The sequence below is a fragment of the Lingula anatina genome, chromosome 10, assembly GCF_051362555.1.
Source record: "Lingula anatina isolate TDL-2025a chromosome 10, LinAna3.0, whole genome shotgun sequence".
NCBI lineage: Eukaryota > Metazoa > Brachiopoda > Lingulata > Lingulida > Lingulidae > Lingula > Lingula anatina.
The window spans coordinates 1,058,379-1,082,201 of record NC_141776.1 but is presented as its reverse complement, the minus strand read 5'-3'; the positions used below and the strand labels follow the sequence as shown (position 1 = coordinate 1,082,201).

The following is a 23,823-nucleotide window of genomic DNA, read 5'->3' as shown; positions in this document are numbered from 1 at the left end:
ATGTATTAAAGTATTTTGAACAGCTTGTGTACTTTTTTGGCTTCATGATCATGATATTAAGTGCATTTCACTTACATCAAGAAGTTAAATTTCCTGGAAAATTTAACAACACTTTACCACCTCTGTATACAGTAATTACATAATCTTTTCAATGGGGATAAAATGTAAATTTTACAGATACTGTATTTTTTAAGTCATAATTTCTTAAATTTTGAACATCCTACTGAGTGGTAAAAACTCTTAGACCAATAGTGCAGGAAGTCCGCTCTATATAGCCTGCTGTCCAGGAAGTCAGCTCTACATAGCCTGCTGTCCAGGAAGTCAGCTCTACATAGCCTGCTGTCCAGGAAGTCAGCTCTACATAGCCTGCTGTCCAGGAGAAGGGGAAGATTCAAGTCTGCACCAACACCTAAACCACCATTCCATAATGTCAGGAGCAGACCCAAGAGGTGATTTTAATTATTTATATATTGTTTGAATTTTAATTACATATATTTGTTTGTTTATTTGAATTTGTACATTGCATGCATAACTCAAATATGTAATCATTGTGTGCAAATGTGTATGAAACAAGTTGTACTTTAAAACTTAATTACAGGTTAACATTTTGTTCAGTAATTATCTCTATTTCAAGTAATATGACACCCAATTGTTCCTTTGTTAAACATTTTAAAGACAAAATATTATGTAATTCATGTTGAACGTCAAGAAGCCTGCCAGATATGATGAAGAAGAGATATTTGTGACAGCTTATATAAGGAAACTACTTCACCAGACTGACTCAGGGGTGGAACAAAAGGACAATCACTGTCAGATACTTACCAAGTCAGGTAAACTTGGGGGAACATACAAGTTTTCTACTTGTCAGGAAAAGAACAATGGTGAAATAGTGAATGACTTTCAGTATATTTTAAAGCATTTAATAAAACATACATGTTTACACTGTTTTTTTTTTAGGCTAAATTATACTCCAACTTGAGCAATTTTATAAATATATTTCAATTCTCTTGTAGCCAAGTGTGGGAGGAAGTCAACCACTGTCTTGGATGGTAATTCAGAGTGCCAAGACCCAGAAAAATTGACAGTAAATGTCCAGTGCAAGGTACCACCACAACACGGTACCATTCTGGGCCAGGCAGACTCATCATCTGAGAAAAATAAACAAGTTCATAAACCAGATGTAATATCTCAGAATCTGGTGCCTGTTGGACACCAGGGCAGAGGTCCTATATTAACAGTGAGACTGGAGAATATGAGGGTGAGATCCGAGGCCCCTCTGGCCACACACTCCACTCCTGTCATTAACGGTCAAGGTACCATTGTCCAGAACCAGCCAGGTGTGTCCACAGACCTCCAGCTGACCAACACCACCTTCAAGAGAACCATCCTGCCAAGCTGGCGTCCAGAGAAAATTGCTTCTGGTCAACCACAGCCACTGCCTCAGTTGTCCAGTGTGTCCAAAACAATCACAGGTGACAAATCCAGACTTATTAAGCATGGTACAGGTCCTGTGGAGATGTCCAGTGGACACACCACCAATGTAACTGACCAGTCCAAGTGGCCAAAGACAGAACCAGCCATACCAGAATCTCCTGTGCCCCCATGTGTTGGAATGGAGACTGAAGTTGCCACATCCCCACACCCCCTGAAGGAGGAAAAACCACGTAACTCTCCCTTAGTGAAGCAGGAATTCAGCTTGAAGAAGTCACGGAAGAGGAAGAGTGCCCCTTTTATACCTGGTGCCAAAGGTATGGTAGAGGGATGAGATTTTTTAAACTATCAGCGGGTTATTGACTTTTTCGGTTGGTTTGGGTGCTTACAACGGTAATGAGAGTTTTCTGGCAGATTTTGGACTTTTTTTGGAGCCAAAGCTGCTCATCGCTGATTGTAGAGTATAGAATAGAATGAACCAAGTTGTAAGAACCACTCTTTTAAAGCCAAATTGAATGTAAGTGCATTTCCACCTTGTTGAGTGCTTGATCTACTTATGTATCCTATATATAATGCTTTACTTATATGATATGTGCATTATTTCAGTCCATCCTTTGCCAAATTTACCACCCCTGCCAAGTCTTGAGTTGCCAGATCTTGATGCTGACGTCTCCAGTGGTAAGAAGAGGAAAGGCACAGTGTCTGCTCCCATAGGTAATTGATGGTCAATGAAAAACCCACCCACCCCCTTTAAAAAGAATAAAAATGAAATATTGGACAGAGAAAGTGGCCTTATTGTTCTGTTTTGATATGATAAATGTCCTGGCTTGATTGTCATCTGTTAAACTGGGTGTTGAATTTTGACATGGTGAATAGTTTTAAGACATATGTTCAAATGTTACTTTCAGTGATTGATGAAGATTCTCTACCAGATGTGGACGTGAAAGAGAACATTCAAAATAAAAGTCCAGGTAAGTGACAATATGGGACCATTCCCAGACCCTGTTGTACTAACTATGGATTGATCTATCTCTGAGGGGTTCCTTGCTAAATTGCTTTCAGCTTAAGCAGCTTAGATGAAACTGCTAGGGGGTAATTAACTTTTGTTTAGCAGTTTCAGTAGGTGTGCCAGACATCTAAGCTGTTTAAGCAGTCTGTGCTATAATATAATTGTTTTATCTGCATTGTACGCCTTTAAATTTTTTTAGCCTTATGTAAGGAATGCTTAAAATCTGTTACAGATAAGTTTTTAGCCTAATGTAAGGAATGCTTCAAATCTGTTACAGATAAGTTTTTAGCTTATTGTAAATGATATTTACTATTACAGGTGCCAACAACCTCAGTAGTGATGGTCGCACTAATTGTGTTGGCCCAAGAACAACTCTAATTGTCTGTCCTCTGTCTGTGCTCAGCAACTGGATTGTAAGTGCTTTCTTAAACATTATTTAAGAAATTCAGTGGTCCCAATCTCCATCATTTAAACGACTCGAATTTTATTAATGAAAAAATAATTTATAGGTTGTAATTTTCTCATCAGTGAAAGATTTGGATATGGTTTAAGTTGAGGTAACAGGAATGTGTCAAGATTACCTTTTTTATGTACAGACACAGTTGTGTCTGCACATATAGCTGTCACCTGCATCTGTTGTTGCTGTGTACTTTCACCGAGCGATGCCGGTGTCAAAAACAACAGAACTGCTGTCTCATTTTCAAAATCAAAAAGGTTGCTTTATTCAATTTCAATCATATTTATTACATGATGGTAGTTAAAATAACTTTCCACTGAGAAACTCAAGATAACTTTCACACACACCTAATGAATGCCAACACATCACTTTTGACTTCATTCAAGTACGTGTGAATAAAATACTTCCACAGTCACTCAGCTTTGAACTGAAATAAACCTTATCATAATTAATCTCCTGCTGAAATAAGTTTTGAGCCTCAAACCTTTCACAAATAAAATTTAATAATCTATTACCAAATAAATTCTATAACACAAAAGTTAAAACCATTTTATTTAAATCATGCTTAATTAAATTTACCCAAAGATGAGTTATTACCTCCAGCAAGGAGGTACATGTAATGTTTTCACCTGTTTGTCTGTTTGTTTGTCATCAACATAATTCAAAAAGTTATGGACTGATTTTAATAAAATTTTCAGGAACTGTTAGAAGTGGGCCAAGAAACAGATTATTAGTTTTTGGTGGTGATCAGGATCAATAATATATCAATAATCAATAATAATCGAAAAACTCCTGCCTTGGCGGATGTTTGTGATTTTCTAGTTTGATCATTTCATATTCTGTTTATATGAAAGTACTCATTACAGGTATATGTAAAGAAAAATAATTGATTAATGAAATATAAAGTCAAATTACATAATATTCCTTCCTTCCAGTAAATATAACTAGAATTTAAAATGATATATTTGTGAATTAACTGGCTAGTAATTTACAATTAATACTCTTTCTGTCCTTTAAATACATCTATCTGAAAATATTAATAATGGTTAATCAAATGTGATTACATCCATCTTGTAATCATTACCTTATTTTAAAGTACAAATTTATGAATCCATTTAATATGTTTAAGCATACATATATAAATTGCCATTCAGTCAAAAATTAGGCACAAATAATCATTTATATGTTGTATGAAGCAACAAAATATATTTTACTAAAACAGATGTTTATAATTTGTTTACCTATATATCCCTATCATACAATAAAACTATCAGTTAGACTCTTCTCATTTTATTAGTAAAACTTAAGCATTTTAAGTTGATAATGTTAAATTAAACCCTTTAATATATATTATGTTATTGACCAAGGATAGTTACTATAATAATACTTACTTCCCATTTCATTAACATTTTTTATGATTCCTGTTGCAAACAAACAAAAAATAATAGAATTTATATGTATAGACATACAGATCAAGATGCATGCAAAGATATATAGATAAATTATAAGAACGTGCTAGTTATTACATTAATTAGTTCATTAAGTTCTTAACAATAAATTTATAATTAACTACATTTGTAAACATTGTTTAGTAGTGTAACAAACGTATAAAAGTTCTTAAAAAATACTTAATCTATATAATTCTTTAACATGACATTTAAACAAACAATATGGCATAGACAAATAACTAATTAAAATTTACTATATATATATATATATATATATAATAAACTTTCTTTCAACTTTCTTGCCCCGACCGGTTTCTTTCTTTCTTCAGGGGGTTTTGTTTATTTGTTACTAGGTGATGTCATAAAGGCTTAAATGTGACGTCTTTAACAATGAGTGTTTAATTGTTACTTTTACCAATGCTTTTATCTATTCAACCCAAACGGAAAGGGAAATAAAAGAAAATCTATTCATTAATAAGTACCAGGGAAACAACCCATGCTTATTCTTTAATTGGTATTATCCGTTGGGCATAATTAAATTATGATGTTGATTTTACAGTTAAGTGTAACATATTATTGCACCAGAATGGACCATATCCTATTCTGTCCATTATTCTTTTCTGCTTTTTGTCAGTACATTTGACAGCTTTGCTGTCTTGTTTGCTTTGTATCTTTACATTTGGATGCTTTGTCATCTTGTATACTACATCATTGAGATATGTCAGAAAAGTACATATTGTTCAGTCTCTTATCATTGTAAAGGATGTCATTTTTCTAAGTATTGGAATACTTTCACTTTCCCATTCCCTTGAGTCACAACCACATCTCTATCCTGGTTGATGGTACATCCCAGTGGATTAGCTAGTCCATCAGCTTGGGTTGCTATGTACTTGATGAACTTCCCATCTGGGGATACAAGGTGTATGCAGTGGTTATTACAGTCTGTAACCAGTATGTTGTCATATGCATCAACACAAACACCAAAGGGACGACCTAACTTGTTATCAGGTCCTGTGTACTGATACAGTGGGTCACCAGATGGGGTTAGGATGTGAAGTTTCTTTTGTGATATATCACTAACAACAAGGCACCCATTGCTCATATATGCTACTTTATATGGTTCATTGAACAACTGTTTCCCATCTTTGTCCTTTATCACATCAGTTAAAGTTATTTTCCCTTTTATATCAATACTGAACACACTCACAGACTTTTCACCACCCTGTGCCACAGCAATCTTAGTGCAGCTATTATTGAGAGCCACACCACATGGGTTGTTGACATCTACAGTTTGCTGTACTTCCCACTGTGGTGACAGGATGAACAGTTTGTTATTGATCATACCAGATAGAATCATCCTTCCGTCAGGAGAGTGACAGATTCCTACTGTACATTTCAACTGTGTGTCTGAGACACGTGTGATCTCTTGCCTTGATGTACCATCTGAACTAAAAACCTTCACCTTGTTCCTCTGGCCATGGGTAGTAACATACTCCCTGTATGGACTCACTGAAATGTCCACTGTCAACCCACAGCCAGTGTCAAACTCCAGCATACATTCAGCCTGTGGTTTGAACTTGGGCAAAGCTGACTGTCTAGATATCTGCACATCCCCCAGGCCAGCCCCACTGGATATCTCTTGGTCCACTTCTGTGTTGGTGGTGAGTGTGAGTTTTAGTTCCTCTGGAATATCATCCACAGCTGAAGTGGACTGTAGCTCATCTAGTCTCTGTCCAAGTTGGTGTTGTAACATGAGGACATCTATGGGGGCACCATGTTGAAGGATGTTCTTTACTACATCTGTTGTGGTTTTGATAGAGGAGCAAGTGGCACTGTAGTTTTTGCGGGAAATTTGTAAATTATTTCTGAGAGTGCTGGTGGTTTGGTGAAGCTCCTGTAGTAAGGTTTTCTCTCGTTGATCTACCAGTTGACGTAGATGAGCTGCACGAGTTTTGATCTTCTGCTGAACTAAGGTTTCATTTTCTTGGAGGGTTGTCAATATTTCATCAATTATATCTATTGTTTTCTCACCCTTTTCAAATTTTTTCTCCATGCCACAGAATTTGACTTGAAGTTGTGGTTTTACCATCTCTGCAGCTTTTTCAAGTGAGATAAGTTTGTGGCCATCATGGTGTAGATCTTTGCAGTCACGACAAATGGGGACATTGCAATGTGAACAAAAGTATCGTATCATCTCACCTTTGTGCTCTGGGCAGATAATCTTTTGCTGTTCTTGGATTACTTTTTGATACTCACTACTGTGAAGTTGTTGAAAAGTGAGTACCCTGTGATCTTTAGTGAGTCTGCTACCACAGTGGAATGGAGAACATTTGTCACATAGGTAGTCATGACAGGTGATGCATTTTGAAGTTGCCACTGTTTCAGTTTGGGACAACAAAACACAAGAGCTGCACTTTTTCTTATGTGTTGACTGAAGTACAGTGTCCTGCAAGCTTTCAATGTAGAAATTGTGAGTGAAGCCCTCAAGTCCATCTTTAGGAACTTCAGTCTCTTTCTGACACACAGGACATCTGAATTTACTTCCTGGTGTTAAGTCAGGAGTATAGTCTTTCAGACAACACTTACAAAATGTATGCCTACATGGTAAATCTGTCGGATCTTTGTACTCCTCAAGGCATAATGGACAGCTGACAAAATTTTCAGTTATTTTGGCTCGTAGGCTTTCTTCTTCATCTCTGTCATCGCGAGCTGTAGCCATCTTGGGGGCTTGTACCGAACTGTTCTATGTAGAGCAGTTATCTCTTTTCAGCAGTAAACTGGTGGGAGAGAATGAACTATGAATGTGTGTTCAGTAGAGTTATAACAGTTATCTTATCAGTGACCCAGTTGCCATCTCGTGTGAGCCCACAGCAGTTTGTTTTTGCATTTCACTATGTATTATGAATTAAGAATGTGTTTAGTTTTATTTTCACCAGTGAAGATGTTAGGCTCTGGAGTAGGTAGTCAGTTCAGGTTGATGGATTCAGTGAGAGCTGTAACTACAGTGTAGATATCTTGCAGTGAAGACACAGGTATGGTAGGGCTTGCTCGTTATTTTGTGAAGTCACTACTTGAACTTTAAACCCAACTCACCCCATCTCTAGGTGCGCTGTCATGGTGTGCCTGAAATGGTCTGAATCCATAATTTCAGATCACAAATGATTTTAAGTGGCCTTAACTGTAATAGAAATGGTCTTAACAGGGACTTATTCTGCTTTTAAGATCAAAATTGATCTTACTCTGGAGGAGTAATACTATTATTGGACTGATTTCTAGTAAAGTGATCAAGTAATTATTACCCCCCCCCCCCCCCCACACACACACACACACATTATCCATATTCTGTATGTCCATATTACCAGTACTATAAATGAAAATTTGTTGGTGATTTCGCTGTTGAGTTTTATGTAAAATTGCATCAAAATGGAACAGGGAAAAAACATTGTTCACTAGATATAGTGTAATTATAAAAACGTAAATAATTCACAGAAATGGCAGTTATAGCTATTATTCTGATATCTGAGCTTGTCATCAGACCACGTGACCTAGATGGTCATAATCTGTAATAATCTCTTAATCTTAAGTACTTCAATCTTAAGAGATTATTACAAAAAAAAAACCTTTTAGTAAAAAATCAGGGACTGACTTTAAATGTAGAAATGGATTCAGTAACAATTGGCATGGGAAAATTGTTGTTTAGTCCAGGAAAATTTATTTTTTGGCCAAAACGAACAGTTATTATCCTTTTGAGTTCTTACACTCATTTTGTGTGTTTACTTTCTTCAGCAGACAGATATTTCTCACCAAACATTTGTCTATTTTATACTTTAGGACCAACTAGAAGACCACGTAGATGAGAGAGTCCATCTTGCCATCAATGTATTCTATGGACCTTCTAGATGTAAGAGTGCTCAAGTTCTACAACAACAAGATATTGTGTTGACTACATATCAGACTGTTACTACAGATAGTAAGGTATGGATTTAAACTAAAATAAATAAATAATATAATAATATACAACAACAGGATATTGTGTTGACTACATATCAGACTGTTACTACAGATAGTAAGGTATGGATTTAAACTAAAATAAATAAATAATATAATAATATACAACAACAGGATATTGTGTTGACTACATATCAGACTGTTACTACAGATAGTAAGGTATGGATTTAAACTAAAATAAATAAATAATATAATAATATACAACAACAGGATATTGTGTTGACTACATATCAGACTGTTACTACAGATAGTAAGGTATGGATTTAAACTAAAATAAATAAATAATATAATAATATACAACAACAGGATATTGTGTTGACTACATATCAGACTGTTACTACAGATAGTAAGGTATGGATTTAAACTAAAGTAAATAAATAATATAATAATATACAACAACAAGATATTGTGTTGACTACATATCAGACTGTTACTACAGATAGTAAGGTATGGATTTAAACTAAAATAAATAAATAAATAATATAATAATATACAACAACAAGATATTGTGTTGACTACATATCAGACTGTTACTACAGATAGTAAGGTATGGATTTAAACTAAAATAAATAAATAATATAATAATATACAACAACAGGATATTGTGTTGACTACATATCAGACTGTTACTACAGATAGTAAGGTATGGATTTAAACTAAAATAAATAAATAATATAATAATATACAACAACAGGATATTGTGTTGACTACATATCAGACTGTTACTACAGATAGTAAGGTATGGATTTAAACTAAAATAAATAAATAAATAATATAATAATATACAACAACAGGATATTGTGTTGACTACATATCAGACTGTTACTACAGATAGTAAGATATGGATTTAAACTAAAATAAATAATATAATATAATAATATACAACAACAAGATATTGTGTTGACTACATATCAGACTGTTACTACAGATAGTAAGGTATGGATTTAAACTAAAATAAATAAATAATATAATAATATACAACAACAGGATATTGTGTTGACTACATATCAGACTGTTACTACAGATAGTAAGGTATGGATTTAAACTAAAATAAATAATATAATAATATACAACAACAGGATATTGTGTTGACTACATATCAGACTGTTACTACAGATAGTAAGATATGGATTTAAACTAAAATAAATAATATAATATAATAATATACAACAACAAGATATTGTGTTGACTACATATCAGACTGTTACTACAGATAGTAAGGTATGGATTTAAACTAAAATAAATAAATAATATAATAATATACAACAACAGGATATTGTGTTGACTACATATCAGACTGTTACTACAGATAGTAAGGTATGGATTTAAACTAAAATAAATAATATAATATAATAATATACAACAACAAGATATTGTGTTGACTACATATCAGACTGTTACTACAGATAGTAAGGTATGGATTTAAACTAAAATAAATAATATAATATAATAATATACAACAACAAGATATTGTGTTGACTACATATCAGACTGTTACTACAGATAGTAAGGTATGGATTTAAAGTAAAATAAATAAATAATATAATAATATACAACAACAGGATATTGTGTTGACTACATATCAGACTGTTACTACAGATAGTAAGGTATGGATTTAAACTAAAATAAATAATATAATAATATACAACAACAGGATATTGTGTTGACTACATATCAGACTGTTACTACAGATAGTAAGATATGGATTTAAACTAAAATAAATAATATAATATAATAATATACAACAACAAGATATTGTGTTGACTACATATCAGACTGTTACTACAGATAGTAAGGTATGGATTTAAACTAAAATAAATAAATAATATAATAATATACAACAACAGGATATTGTGTTGACTACATATCAGACTGTTACTACAGATAGTAAGGTATGGATTTAAACTAAAATAAATAATATAATATAATAATATACAACAACAAGATATTGTGTTGACTACATATCAGACTGTTACTACAGATAGTAAGGTATGGATTTAAATTAAAATAATATAATATAATATAATAATATACAACAACGATATTGTGTTGACTACATATCAGACTGTTACTACAGATAGTAAGGTATGGATTTAAACTAAAATAATATAATAATATACAACAACAGGATATTGTGTTGACTACATATCAGACTGTTACTACAGATAGTAAGGTATGGATTTAAACTAAAATAAATAATATAATAATATACAACAACAGGATATTGTGTTGACTACATATCAGACTGTTACTACAGATAGTAAGATATGGATTTAAACTAAAATAAATAATATAATATAATAATATACAACAACAAGATATTGTGTTGACTACATATCAGACTGTTACTACAGATAGTAAGGTATGGATTTAAACTAAAATAAATAATATAATATAATAATATACAACAACAGGATATTGTGTTGACTACATATCAGACTGTTACTACAGATAGTAAGGTAGGGATTTCAACTAAAATAAGTAAATAATATAATAATATACAACAACAAGATATTGTGTTGACTACATATCAGACTGTTACTACAGATAGTAAGGTATGGATTTAAACTAAAATAAATAAATAAATAATATAATAATATACAACAACTGGATATTGTGTTGACTACATATCAGACTGTTACTACAGATAGTAAGGTATGGATTTAAACTAAAATAAATAAATAATATAATAATATACAACAACAGGATATTGTGTTGACTACATATCAGACTGTTACTACAGATAGTAAGGTATGGATTTAAACTAAAATAAATAAATAATATAATAATATACAACAACAAGATATTGTGTTGACTACATATCAGACTGTTACTACAGATAGTAAGGTATGGATTTAAACTAAAATAAATAATATAATATAATAATATACAACAACAAGATATTGTGTTGACTACATATCAGACTGTTACTACAGATAGTAAGGTATGGATTTAAACTAAAATAAATAAATAATATAATAATATACAACAACAGGATATTGTGTTGACTACATATCAGACTGTTACTACAGATAGTAAGGTATGGATTTAAACTAAAATAAATAAATAATATAATAATATACAACAACAGGATATTGTGTTGACTACATATCAGACTGTTACTACAGATAGTAAGGTATGGATTTAAACTAAAATAAATAAATAATATAATAATATACAACAACAAGATATTGTGTTGACTACATATCAGACTGTTACTACAGATAGTAAGGTATGGATTTAAACTAAAATAAATAAATAATATAATAATATACAACAACAGGATATTGTGTTGACTACATATCAGACTGTTACTACAGATAGGTATGGATTTAAACTAAAATAAATAAATAATATAATAATATACAACAACAGGATATTGTGTTGACTACATATCAGACTGTTACTACAGATAGTAAGGTATGGATTTAAACTAAAATAAATAAATAATATAATAATATACAACAACAAGATATTGTGTTGACTACATATCAGACTGTTACTACAGATAGTAAGGTATGGATTTAAACTAAACTAAATAAATAAATAAAACACTGATAGAAAGATATGAAATAGTGCTCAGGAAAAACATATAATAAAACGACACTTTTCCAATTTTGTGATGGTGGCAATTCAGGTTTGATCCTAAGATAATAGAAATTACAGTTTTGATCTGATAAATATTGCATATTTCGTGCATTTAAATTAATAGTAATAAAATATTTTATTTTGTACTAACATTAAAAAAAGAAGACTTAACATTATAAGACTATCTTGACACAAGCTTGTAACAGACTATACAGAAGAAAGAAAGGATTAAGAAATATGTATACACCACATTAAATACACAAAATCTGCAGTTTAGAAGCAATTGAAGGATTTAAAAATTATAGTGTTTAAATTTACAGATCATTTGTTTTTTTTTTTTTTTTCTGTACTTTTGTCCATAATTGGGTATTAACTATTTGTATATTTCTAGGGGAAGAATATTCTGGGTAAAGTGAAGTGGTTGAGGGTGGTATTAGATGAAGGTCACACCATCAGGAATCCTAACACACAGATGACCAAGGCTATCCTCGCCTTGCAGACACAGAGGAAGTGGGTCTTGACAGGTGATGTCTGGGAGCAGTTCCTTGTTTATGAGTACGCTGGTGGTACTCATGGTTTTAGTCCTGACTCGTATCGTGGCTCCATGAGCTCCAGCGGCTCCGCAAGGTGGCGTGGGATACAAGTCACCGTTACTGCTTTTCCTCCTATACCGCATGGACCTGTGTCCCCATCTCTTGAATTTAGGTCACATATAATCTCAACCTGAACCCCCTGGTTTTTTTGTCTCAGTCGCTGCATTCGCTTGGGCGTGACACTCAATGAAATGCACCCTTGTCAAATTTTTTGTAAATTCAATGCTATATATCTCCTAAACGGAAGGAATTATGGGAAAAATTAGTATAGAAGTCTCACCGAAAGTCATATATGAGGATTTCAAATATGCCTTTTTATTTGACCTTTGACCTTTTTTCAAGGTCAAACAGGCCAAAATTTTCTAAAAATGGGATTTTTTTGCAAAAGAAAAAAACTTTTATTTGTGCCAAATTTCAGAAACTACACAGAGTTTAGCACTCATATTATAGTAAGTGGATGCAATTAGGGACTCCTTTCATGTTTGGGGTCAATCGGTGCATTTTCATGGGAGAAACGGCCATAAGATGCCGAAACTGAAATCTTTCCGTAATTCTGGAACCGTAAATGCTAGAGAACTCTTGTTTTTTGCATTATGTAGAGCTTGTCAAGTGCATTACTGGAGGTGGTGTCCATTTTTTGGTTGCGATACGGTCAAGGAATTGCGCTATATAAAGAAGCACAACTGAGCAATATTTAGTGGTGAAAATAAAATGTGAAATACTCCATAAGAAGCCGAGATACACCCATAGTTACTATTGAACTTGAATAGGAAGTCATATACTGGCAATCTAACTGTGACCTTGAAATTGACCTTCAACCTACTTTTCACCATGAACTGAACTTTGCAATTTTTCTATCTCTTATATCTCCAAAACTAGCAGAGATAAACCCATAGTTACTTTTGAACTTGAATAGGAAGTCATATGCTGGACATCTAACTGTCACATTTAAATTGACCTTTGACCTTCTTTTCACCATGTACTGAACTTTGCAAATTTTCTATTCCTTATATTTTCAAAACTGGCAGAGATAGACCTATTTTTTTCTTTCAATATATGTGCAACACTGATAATGCATTTTAAAGAAAACTGACAAGCCTATTGTCTTGAAAATCGGCTTGATCAGACGATTTTTAAAAAAGTTGTGCTGTTTTTTTATATTTCTTGTCTTGTTTATTGCATTTTGAAGAGCTTGTCAAACACAACACTGGTAGTTATTCCCGTTTGTTTTTGGTTTTCCGTTCGAATGCGCTAACTCCAGCTGGTGGTACAATATCCTGAGGCGCTATCGCCTCTCTGATACTCTCGTTTATTTTAATTTTTAGTTAGTTAGTTAATGTACTGTACAGATGACCAAGGCTATTCTTGAACTACAGACATAGAGGAAGTAGGTCTTGACAGGTCAGGGAATGGTTCCTTGAAACTAAATTTCAATCCTTATTTTACTCCAATGCTGAGGGAACCAGACTGTTAGTAGCATATCATGATTTAATTGTACCACCAGCGTAAGCGCTGGTGGTACACATGGTTTTAGTTTTATTTTCACACTTTTTCAAGACTGGCACAAAACACTTACTGAAAGATACATACAAAGTCAATTTTTTGTCACAAAAACCAACCAAATGCCAGCATATAGTTTCAAGTAGTATAACTAAGAGAATTACCAAAAGGCATTGTTTAATTTTACCCGTAAATGATGTTTGAACAGATTTTTCTGCTGGCATTCTAAGTTGTATGTCAATGGGGCAGGAAAGTAGGTCACGGAAGTAGGTTAAATTTACAACCATAAATTTAAAGAAAGGAGCACTCTAAAGGTCTTTTATGGCTGATCGAGTGATCTATTCAGTTTATCCCTTGGCATGCCAAATTTATTTGAGTCATATAAGAATCTAGTAGAAGTGGTTACTGGGAATCCACGCTCCGACGATGCTCGGTTCCTATGTACCTTTAAGAGTTGTACTGCTAACGTAGTCAAAATAGACTGTTTAAAATTGTCTTAATATTAACTAAAGACTTAAGCTCTTTTTTGTTTAAACCAGCCCAGACTTTATCTGGATGTTCATACAACAAACTATGTTTAATTCTCCTAATTTTTACAATTCCAGGCACGCCTATCCAAAACTCTCTTCGAGACCTGTGGACGCTAGTGCTGTTTCTGAAGATCGATCCCTTCACTGCCCGCGATATCTGGCAACGTGCCATTGAAAGACCTCTGTCTGGCGGCAGTGAATATGCTCTCAAGTAAGGAAGATTTTTTTTGTTCTTTTGAATACCTTTTGGCTGATAATAAGATGTTTTTGTTTCTATTTCAACTTGTACCTCTTTGACAGATCAAATGTGGTGGAGGACATTGTCATTTTTTTTTTTTTTTTTTTTTTTTTTTTTTTTTTTTTTTTTTTTGTAGGTCTTTTATACAACTTAAGATGTGTTCCTTGAAACTTATCCATTATTTTCTTCATACATTTTAATTATAAATTAATAAAAACAAATTGTTTTTAAAGAGACATTGTGTATGTGTCAGGCATGTTTTGATTCTTGATTACTTTTATCACCATTACACAATTAACAGACAGTGCAAAAACTCTTCCATCTACTTTTATTTCTCAGACGTGTCCAACATTTGATGGGTCACATTGCCCTACGGCGTATGAAGACACAGGTTGTGGGAGGAAAGCCTCTAGTCCAGCTACCTGCCAGAAATGTCTACCTGGAAACTCTCCAGTTGTCAGAGGATGAGAGGAGGACATATGACACCATGGCACAGGAGGGGAAACTGATTATTAGCAGGTAGGGTACAGACTGGGCCAAAAACTTTTAGCCCACTGGCTCTTTGGGACTATTATTTTAGCTTTAGGCCAAAAGATACTTTAACCTGGGGATTGTTTTGCTTAAGTTAAGTTAAATTTATCAGTTCAAATATTATTCAGTTAGAAATTCATCTGTGTAGTCTCTTGATCATGTTATAAGATCATGTTATATGATCATGTTATAAAATTGACATGGGACAGCAATAATGAGAGGTTAGTGAAGAGTGCTCCGTCTCATAGTAACCTGTACTGAGGAAGATGGCATAGTGACTGAAAGCTCTGTAAGGTACAACTTTAGTGCAGAAAATCAAAAGCTCAATCTTATATCAAGTTCAGAAAGTTGATAATAAAGGGAGTTTCTTTTACACGCTGATAATTTTCAATCCCACTGTTCTCTGTATAAGGTACTTCAGGCAGGGCACCCTGCTTCATCATTACGGTGAAGTGTTGGCCATTTTGATGAGGCTGCGCCAGCTTTGCTGCCACCCGTTTCTTATCGCCAATGCTGCCAAGTTGGCTGTACAGTCACAAGGTAAATGATCTATGTTAATCAGCGATGGGATTTGTCTGACTATCAGCAGAATTCCAACTTAATGGGAGACAAAAATATAATTGGCCTAGACGCCCCCTATTTTCAACTTTTTCACTAAATGACAGTCTCATCCCTGATTAATGTAAGATTAATAGAATTAATAATTAATAGAAAATTCACTTAGTCTAATCCTAGTCACTTAATAATTTGAAAAAAAATGTTTCTGTTGCCCCTGTTAATAGTTATCTATTTCCAATGACAGGAATTTTTACCCTTATGAGCTTACTTGGTTCTGTCGTCCTTTTATCCTTTACTTATTTATTTTATTTATTTATTTATTCCAGAGCTAAGTGGTCAGATGGACAGCAGTCTGTCAGCAGAGCTGAGGGAGAAGATAGTGCAGAGTCTTTATTTATTTATTTATTTATTTATTTATTTATTCCTTCATTCATTCCAGGGCTAAGTGGTCAGATGGACAGCAGTCTTCCAGCAGAGCTGAGGGAGAAGTTAGTGCAGAGTCTTTATTTATTTATTTATTTATTCATTCATTCATTCATTCATTCATTTATTTATTCCAGAGCTAAGTGGTCAGATGGACAGAAGTCATTCAGCAGAGCTGAGAGAGAATTTAGTCCAGAGTCTTTATTTATTTATTTATTTATTTATTTATTTATTCCAGAGCTAAGTGGTCAGATGGACAGCAGTCTGCCAGCAGAGCTGAGGGAGAAGTTAGTCCAGAGTCTTCTCCAAGTGTTAAACTCAGGATCAGATGAGGAGTGTTCCATATGTCTGGATCCTCTGAACACTCCTGTTATCACCAGGTGTGTCCATGTGTTCTGTAAACCCTGTATTGAGAGAGTGATACAGACTGAGGGGGTGAGTACACACACACACACACACACACACACACACACACACACACACACACACACACACACACACACTAAGAGGGTGATACAGACTAAGGGGGTGAGTACACACACACACACACACACACACACACACACACACACACACTAAGAGGGTGATACAGACCGAGGGGGTGAGTACACACACACACTAAGGGGGTGATACAGACTAAGGGGGTGAGTACACACACGCACACACTGAACTCCAGTCTTATATTTCTTTTGACTTGGTGATGAGACATTATATTTCTAACAGATAAGTGGAGTGGAGGACAAAGTTAGGTGACCGTACACACTTGTTATGTAGGAAGCACCTGTTGATCTTTCATTACTGATGAATTACTTAAGTGTCTGGATCTGTAGTGTAAAAAAATGCCCTCAGAAGTGATATAAATGACTCCTGAACATTATCTTATTTCTTCATATTTAATAGATGAACCATTTTCCAGGACTTCAAACCTCCTGACCCTGAAAGATATATGTGTTTATTAATTGCATAAAAACCTCTCTCTCCCAAACATTGCAGGAAGGTGCCAATTGTCCATTGTGTCGTGGTAAACTTGAGAGAAATGAGCTGATCCCAGTCCCAGAGAATACAGAGGAGGAGTTCACAATAGAAGGACCATGGCAGTCCAGTGCCAAGGTGAGTGTTATCACAATAGAAGGACCATGGCAGTCCAGTGTCAAAGTAAGTGTTATCACAAAAGAAGGACCATGGCAGTCCAGTGTCAAGGTGAGTGTTATCACAATAGAAGGACCATGGCAGTCCAGTGCCAAGGTAAGTGTTATCACAATAGAAGGACCATGGCAGTCCAGTGCCAAGATGAGTGTTATCACAATAGAAGGACCATGGCAGACCAGTGTCAAGGTAAGTGTTATCACAATAGAAGGACCATGGCAGTCCATTGTCAAGGTAAGTGTTATCACAATAGAAGGACCATGGCAGTCCAGTGCCAATGTGTAGAAACTGCCATTTTGTAGAACCTTCCCAGTGTTTTTACTGGAAGACGTATTGTAGGTTTATGTTTTTCTGTCGTGATATGTGTACACAAGTTAGTATATTTTTGATAAAGGTGTATGTAAAAGGGGAAAATGATATTACAAATAGCATCATTTTAAGTGAATTAAGCAATTGTTGGTCTGTAAAATATTACTAAGATGTTCAGCTGTATATTTGTGTGTCAACTATCAGTGTGATTTCAGGTGGATGCCTTGATGAAGGCCCTGATTCAGCAGAGGAAGGATGACCCAACCATTAAGAGTATTGTTGTATCGCAATTCACTTCCTTCCTCACTGTCCTAGAGACTCCACTCAAGTAAGTCGATGTGGGGTCAAAGTTGAATGTGTGCATTTCTTTATCTTATTTTTAGTTTATCAGACAAATATTATCTATTTGTCTATTATTTGTTATAACCACTCAATGAATGTGTTGTTTTAAGAGAAACCAGTAACTTGTTTTGTAATCCAGCAATTTCTTTTTTGTACAGCATGTTTAAATTCATGTAGTAGTACGTCTACAAGGGTAGTATTGCCTCGACTCAAAATTTATAAGTTGAAGACACTGTAAATACATAAAGGAATTTAAAGATGACCACTTACATTTTTCCCCACAGAGCTGCTGGGTTCAAGTTTGCTCGTCTGGATGGCACCATGACAGCTGCAAAGAGAACAAAAGCCATCGAGCAGTTCTCTGATCTTGACCCCCGTGCTCCTACCATATTCCTCCTCTCCCTGAAGGCTGGAGGTATGGGACTGAACCTTACTGCTGCCTCCAGAGTTTTCTTAATGGATCCGGTAAGTTTTTTCTTTTTATGTACAGACACAGATGTGTCTGTACATATAGCCATCATCTGCGTCTGTCGTCGCCGTCGCCGTCGCCGTCGTCGCCGTGCACTTTTACCGATAACACAATAAGTGGAAAACCATTTTACCTTTAGACTTGAAACTTACAGAACTGATGAATATTCATAATACGCAGGTCAAGTTCGAAAATCAGCATGATCGGGTCACTTTTAGGGAATTAATGCTGTTTTTTCACTTTTTTCAGCATATATGCAGCACCGATAACACGATAAGTGGAAAACCATTTTACCTTTTGACTTGAAACTTACAGAACTGATGAATATTCATAATACGCAGGTCAAGTTCGAAAATCAGCATGATCGGGTCACTTTTAGGGAATTAATGCTGTTTTTTCACTTTTTTCAGCATATATGCAGCACCGATAACACGATAAGTGGAAAACCATTTTACCTTTTGACTTGAAACTCACAGAACTGATGAATATTCATAATACGCAGGTCAAGTTCGAAAATCAGCATGATCGGGTCACTTTTAGGGAATTAATGCTGTTTTTTCACTTTTTTCAGCATATATGCAGCACCGATAACACGATAAGTGGAAAACCATTTTACCTTTTGACTTGAAACTTACAGAACTGATGAATATTCATAATACGCAGGTCAAGTTCGAAAATCAGCATGATCGGGTCACTTTTAGGGAATTTATGCTGTTTTTTCACTTTTTTCAGCATATATGCAGCACCGATAACACGATAAGTGGAAAACCATTTTACCTTTTGACTTGAAACTTACAGAACTGATGAATATTCATAATACGCAGGTCAAGTTCGAAAATCAGCATGATTGGGCCATTTTTAGGGAATTTATGCTGTTTTTTCACTATTTTCAATATAAATGCAACACTGATAACACAATATAAGGAAAACGGATTGGCCAATTGTAATTATACTCACAGGAGTGGTCAATCTTACTAAAACGCAGGTCAAGTTCAAAAATCAGCATAATCGAGCCATTATTTTAGAAGTTATACTGTTTTTTCACATTTCCTCAGATTCAATTATTAGGCATGTTAACAGTCTCATTATTTAACTAATAAGATGCCTAAAAGTGTTTGTTTGATATTTCCTGCATCTTTACAACATTGTTAGTTGAATATGTAAAAAACATGGTAAACTTGTTATCATGTATTGTGTAATTAAGTGTCAAAAATGGAAATAAACTCATATCATTGCAGTTTGTCAGATTCAATCATCCACTATGTTCAGAATCTCAGAATGGAGGAAATTGGACATTTAACACTGTTCTATTGATACTTTTCCCATCTCATCAATTTTCTTAGTTGGTCATATAAAAATGGCAGTAAAATGTTTATTTTGTTTTATGTTAAAAAAGTGTTAAAAATGGAAATAAACCCATTTCAGAACAGTGCTGTCTTGTTTACATTTTGGCATTTTCAAGGTGTGACTTTGAAGTTCCATGGGCCTGAAGACCTTTGCTAGTCACATTTTCTGAATATCTGTGATACAAATATTTTATAATTAAAAATTGATGGTCATTAAGCTGTTAAACATTATGTAATATTGCATCAAAATTTGAAGAAACCCCTATTTTGGGCACTGCTTCCATGATGACCATTTAAGGAAAATCATGTCACTTACTGTTCTCAAACTTACAGGAAAGAAACATGGGACTAAAATACAGCTTCAGTAGGCAATGCAGTCTGTTTTTTTTTTTTTTTTTTTTTTTTGCAGTTAAACAGTTTTTTGTGAAAATTTAATTTTTCACATATTGGCATTTTCAAGGTGTGACTTTAAAGTTCCGTGATCCTGAAGACTTTTGCTTGTCACATTTTCTGAATGTCCATGTTACTAATATTTTATTAATAACATTTGATTGTCATTATGCTGTTAAACATTATGTAATGTTGCATCAAAATTTGAAGAAACCCCTATTTTGTGCACTGCTCCTATGATGACCATTTAAGGGAAATCATGTCACTTACTGTTCTCAAACTTACAGGAAAGAAACATGGGTCTAACATACAGCTTCAGTAGGCAACGCAGTCTGTTTGGTAAATTTTTCTGGCAATTTAACAGTTTTTTGTGAAAATTTAATTTTTCACTTATTTGCATCTTTATTTTCTGTTTTTTTGTCTGTACATTTGACAGCTTTGCTGCCTTGTTTTACTTCCTTCTCCTTAAGACTAAATGCTAAATTTGTTTCCTCAGGTTTAAGATTTTAAGAAAAACAGAAATTTAATTAGTTCTGCAACATGGCTATGCTAATATTTTCTGTATTGTTTGCATCCAGCAGCAATTTAAAACATGTATTCACATTTGTTAACAACATCCAAGCAGTATATCTTTCAACTACAATGATACATGTAGACTTAATTTCAGTTAAGTTAGGCCACACTTTTTTATTTTTATGGATGACATCCTCTGGGGACCCCAACATCGGGGCGAGCGGGCGAAAAAAAAAAAAAAAACAGTCCAAAAAAAAAATGTTTAAGAAAAGTTATGTTTTCAGTACACAGCTGGAAATCTATTTAAGGTTATTTCATGCATTTTGTCGGTATAGCAATCAATAAAACAAATATCAAATAAACAGCGTATCTTTATTTGTACTCTCAGAAAATTAAAGCATTGTAAACACTTCACAGAATTGTTTAAAAAAATGAAGCAAAGATAGGCCAATGCTTCCTACTACCAAATCTAAAAAAGGTAATTTCGGTCGATACCATTTTGTCTACTTCGACTCACATGTAGCAGCCAACTATCGGGTGGCCTGTCTGACCTTCAGTCCACCAAATATCACGACGCTCTTGTCGACCCTTTTTTGCTACAAAAAAAACCCTGGTATGTGCTGCTTTGGACAGAATGTCACTGAAATTTTCCGGGCGATGATCGCTGGTCGCCGCCAGCCTTTCGTATAATTGTAAAAGGGTGATATCTCCATGTCTAATATCAATGGCAAACCAATCCAAAACGATGGCCCCCGTTCTCTTTATGACTTTTATTGGCGTGTATTTTGAAATTAATGCTAGAGATGAATTTGACAGCAAAGCGGCCATATTTCCACGTGGTGATAATACGCATGCGTAGAAAGCTCATTATCCGCACTCGGAAGTACTCGGATGTCTCTGCAGTCGACAATGACAGTATGGAGCTTGCGGAATGAGCCGAGGATTGCAGATTGCATTTTCTGGCAAATCAATAACGACGTTAGCGACAACTGACTACCTTGGGGGGGGGGGGGGTTTGAGAACAGACAAAAATCGGTGCGCGCGCAGGATGTCATCCATAAAAATAAAAAAGTGTGGCCTTAATATAGTAATAAATTTGTAATAATTGGGTCCATGTGTGACATGCAGTGATTTGGTCACGAAAGGTTAAAAAAGTTGGTTATTTCACAGTAGCCTACCCTCTTATTTATTTATTCATTTATTTATTTTCCCGCAGGCCTGGAACCCAGCATCCGAGGAGCAATGTTTTGACAGATGTCACCGTCTCGGGCAAACCAAGGACGTCATCATTACAAAGGTAAGATATGGGCCACATTCACAACAGCGAACTAACAGATCTCAGCAGATCAAATATGGCCAGCCCACTTAAATACTTGCCGCATAATCCCCTAATAGACACTGAATAGATTCCCCATGGGGATAACGCGCCAAGCATTCAAGTGGGTCAGCCATATTCGATTCAATGATAAATGTAATTCCTGAGGAATGACCTGGAGGAGTGGTATGAATTCCACCCTACTTAGTCTGTTAAATAACAGAGCTAATCTCCCTTTAAGATTATAGAAAGGCAATGTGAAATTGGAGAGAGCAAAGGTTACCCCCTTGTGCTCAGAAGTAGAAGTAATTTACTGTCATTTATTACCATGTAACAATAATTTATATTGTAAGATAATAATTGAATATTCTCAATCTTTTAGAGTTGAAATAACACCATGGATTCAATAATTTAGATAAATAGATATAAAGAAATATCTGAACTGCAGCCAAAGTAGATCTGTACCAGCAGATGTCAGTACCAGCCTGGGGTCTTAGAATTTTTTCATTTGTACATTTCAGTACGTTGTGAAGGATTCAGTGGAAGAGCGCATGTTGGAACTGCAGGAGAAGAAACGCAAACTGATGCAGGGAGCATTTGGGAAGAAGCAGACGGCCGAGCAACGAAGAGAAACACGCATTGCAGATATCAAAACTTTGTTTTCATAGAACTGGAAACTTAAGACAGCCTTTCAAATTTGTCAAACAGAGCTCAGCTGCAGAAAGTTTGGTTTTCTTATATCTTAAGTTCTGATTTTTAAGGTGCCTGGTCAAGGAAGAGAGAGAAGTTTGGAAAGAACAGTGCAAAAACATTTTTGTAATGATGCAATTTAGCCTTCAGGTATATGGTGCTTGAGATAAAATTTTAGTAGATTTAGATTATTTTTTCTATTATTTGAAACCACAAATTACTTTTAATCTCCAGTTTTATTTCTTCACACTATTAGAATCAAATTATCCCAAAGTTTACTGCTTGTGCAGTTTCTATTTTTTTAAAGTTTGTATTTTTGAGAACATTTTTAGGTACAGCTGATTCAGTTTGAGAGGTGCTTGGTTGGTGACACAAGTTTATATGATATTTAAAAGTGGGTGACACACAAAGTGTTGTTCTAACATATTTCTGCCTCAAATTATGTGATGATGATATTAGACGAGATTCAGTCATTTTATTTGTAGCAATAGAAAATTTAAAATGTATTACGAGTTACCCCTTTAGAAATGTTCTAAAATACATAATAGCAAATAGATGAAGAAAATTTTTTTTTAATCAAAACTACTTTTACCCTTTTGAATTTGTCTGTCCAAAAATTATTATAATTAAAGAACTGATTAAATAGATTGAAGGTTTAATTTACTGTAATATTTTTGGACAATAGTATTTTTGCCATTTACGAAATATTCAGTTATAGAGCATTTGGTAATGTTTTGAAGATATTAAAAATAATTTCTCTAATTTTACTTGGTTAATGTAAATTTAGGACATTTTATTAACAAGAGATTTGTACCAAAACATGAAAAGTAACATTGTACAAGAACTTCAAAATGGATTAAAATATTTTGAACAACTTGTCTACTTTTTTGGCTTCATGATCATGATATTTATTGCATTTCACTTTCATCAAGAACTTAATTTCCTGGAAATTTTAACCATTTACCACCACTGTATACAGTAATTAATCT

The 23,823-nt window shown here is 34.3% G+C and overlaps 2 protein-coding genes across 3 annotated transcripts; one reads left to right on the top strand and one right to left on the bottom strand.

Moving 5' to 3' along the window:
- Positions 1–679: 679 nt before the first annotated feature.
- Positions 680–23,712, top strand: LOC106162094 (DNA-dependent ATPase/E3 ubiquitin-protein ligase HLTF-like). Of its 2 annotated transcripts, XM_086996536.1 has the most exons (16): positions 680–830; positions 1,014–1,748; positions 2,038–2,145; positions 2,340–2,402; positions 2,759–2,853; positions 8,177–8,320; positions 12,333–12,465; positions 14,640–14,775; positions 15,142–15,321; positions 15,746–15,873; positions 16,553–16,749; positions 17,308–17,424; positions 17,985–18,097; positions 18,396–18,576; positions 22,046–22,126; positions 22,666–23,712. In XM_086996536.1, exons 1-16 carry the CDS (start codon positions 695–697, stop codon positions 22,810–22,812), a joined length of 2,694 nt encoding a protein of 897 aa, XP_086852662.1. In that variant the 5' UTR covers positions 680–694; the 3' UTR covers positions 22,813–23,712. The 2 variants fall into 2 exon arrangements, with proteins under 2 accessions (XP_086852662.1, XP_086852663.1); XM_086996537.1 differs by lacking the exon at positions 8,177–8,320.
- LOC147759340 (E3 ubiquitin-protein ligase TRIM71-like) lies at positions 4,530–7,626 on the bottom strand. Its single transcript, XM_086996540.1, has one exon. It carries the CDS (start codon positions 7,062–7,064, stop codon positions 5,112–5,114), a length of 1,953 nt encoding a protein of 650 aa, XP_086852666.1. The 5' UTR covers positions 7,065–7,626; the 3' UTR covers positions 4,530–5,111.
- Positions 23,713–23,823: the final 111 nt, after the last annotated feature.

Coding starts and splice junctions, on each gene's coding strand:
- LOC106162094 (XM_086996536.1), top strand. CDS start 695: ATGTTGAACGTCAAGAAGCCTGCCAGATATGATGAAGAAGAGATATTT. Junction 2,146..2,339: donor CACAGTGTCTGCTCCCATAG/GTAATTGATGGT, acceptor TGTTACTTTCAG/TGATTGATGAAGATTCTCTA. Junction 15,322..15,745: donor GGGAAACTGATTATTAGCAG/GTAGGGTACAGA, acceptor TCTCTGTATAAG/GTACTTCAGGCAGGGCACCC.
- LOC147759340 (XM_086996540.1), bottom strand. CDS start 7,064: ATGGCTACAGCTCGCGATGACAGAGATGAAGAAGAAAGCCTACGAGCC.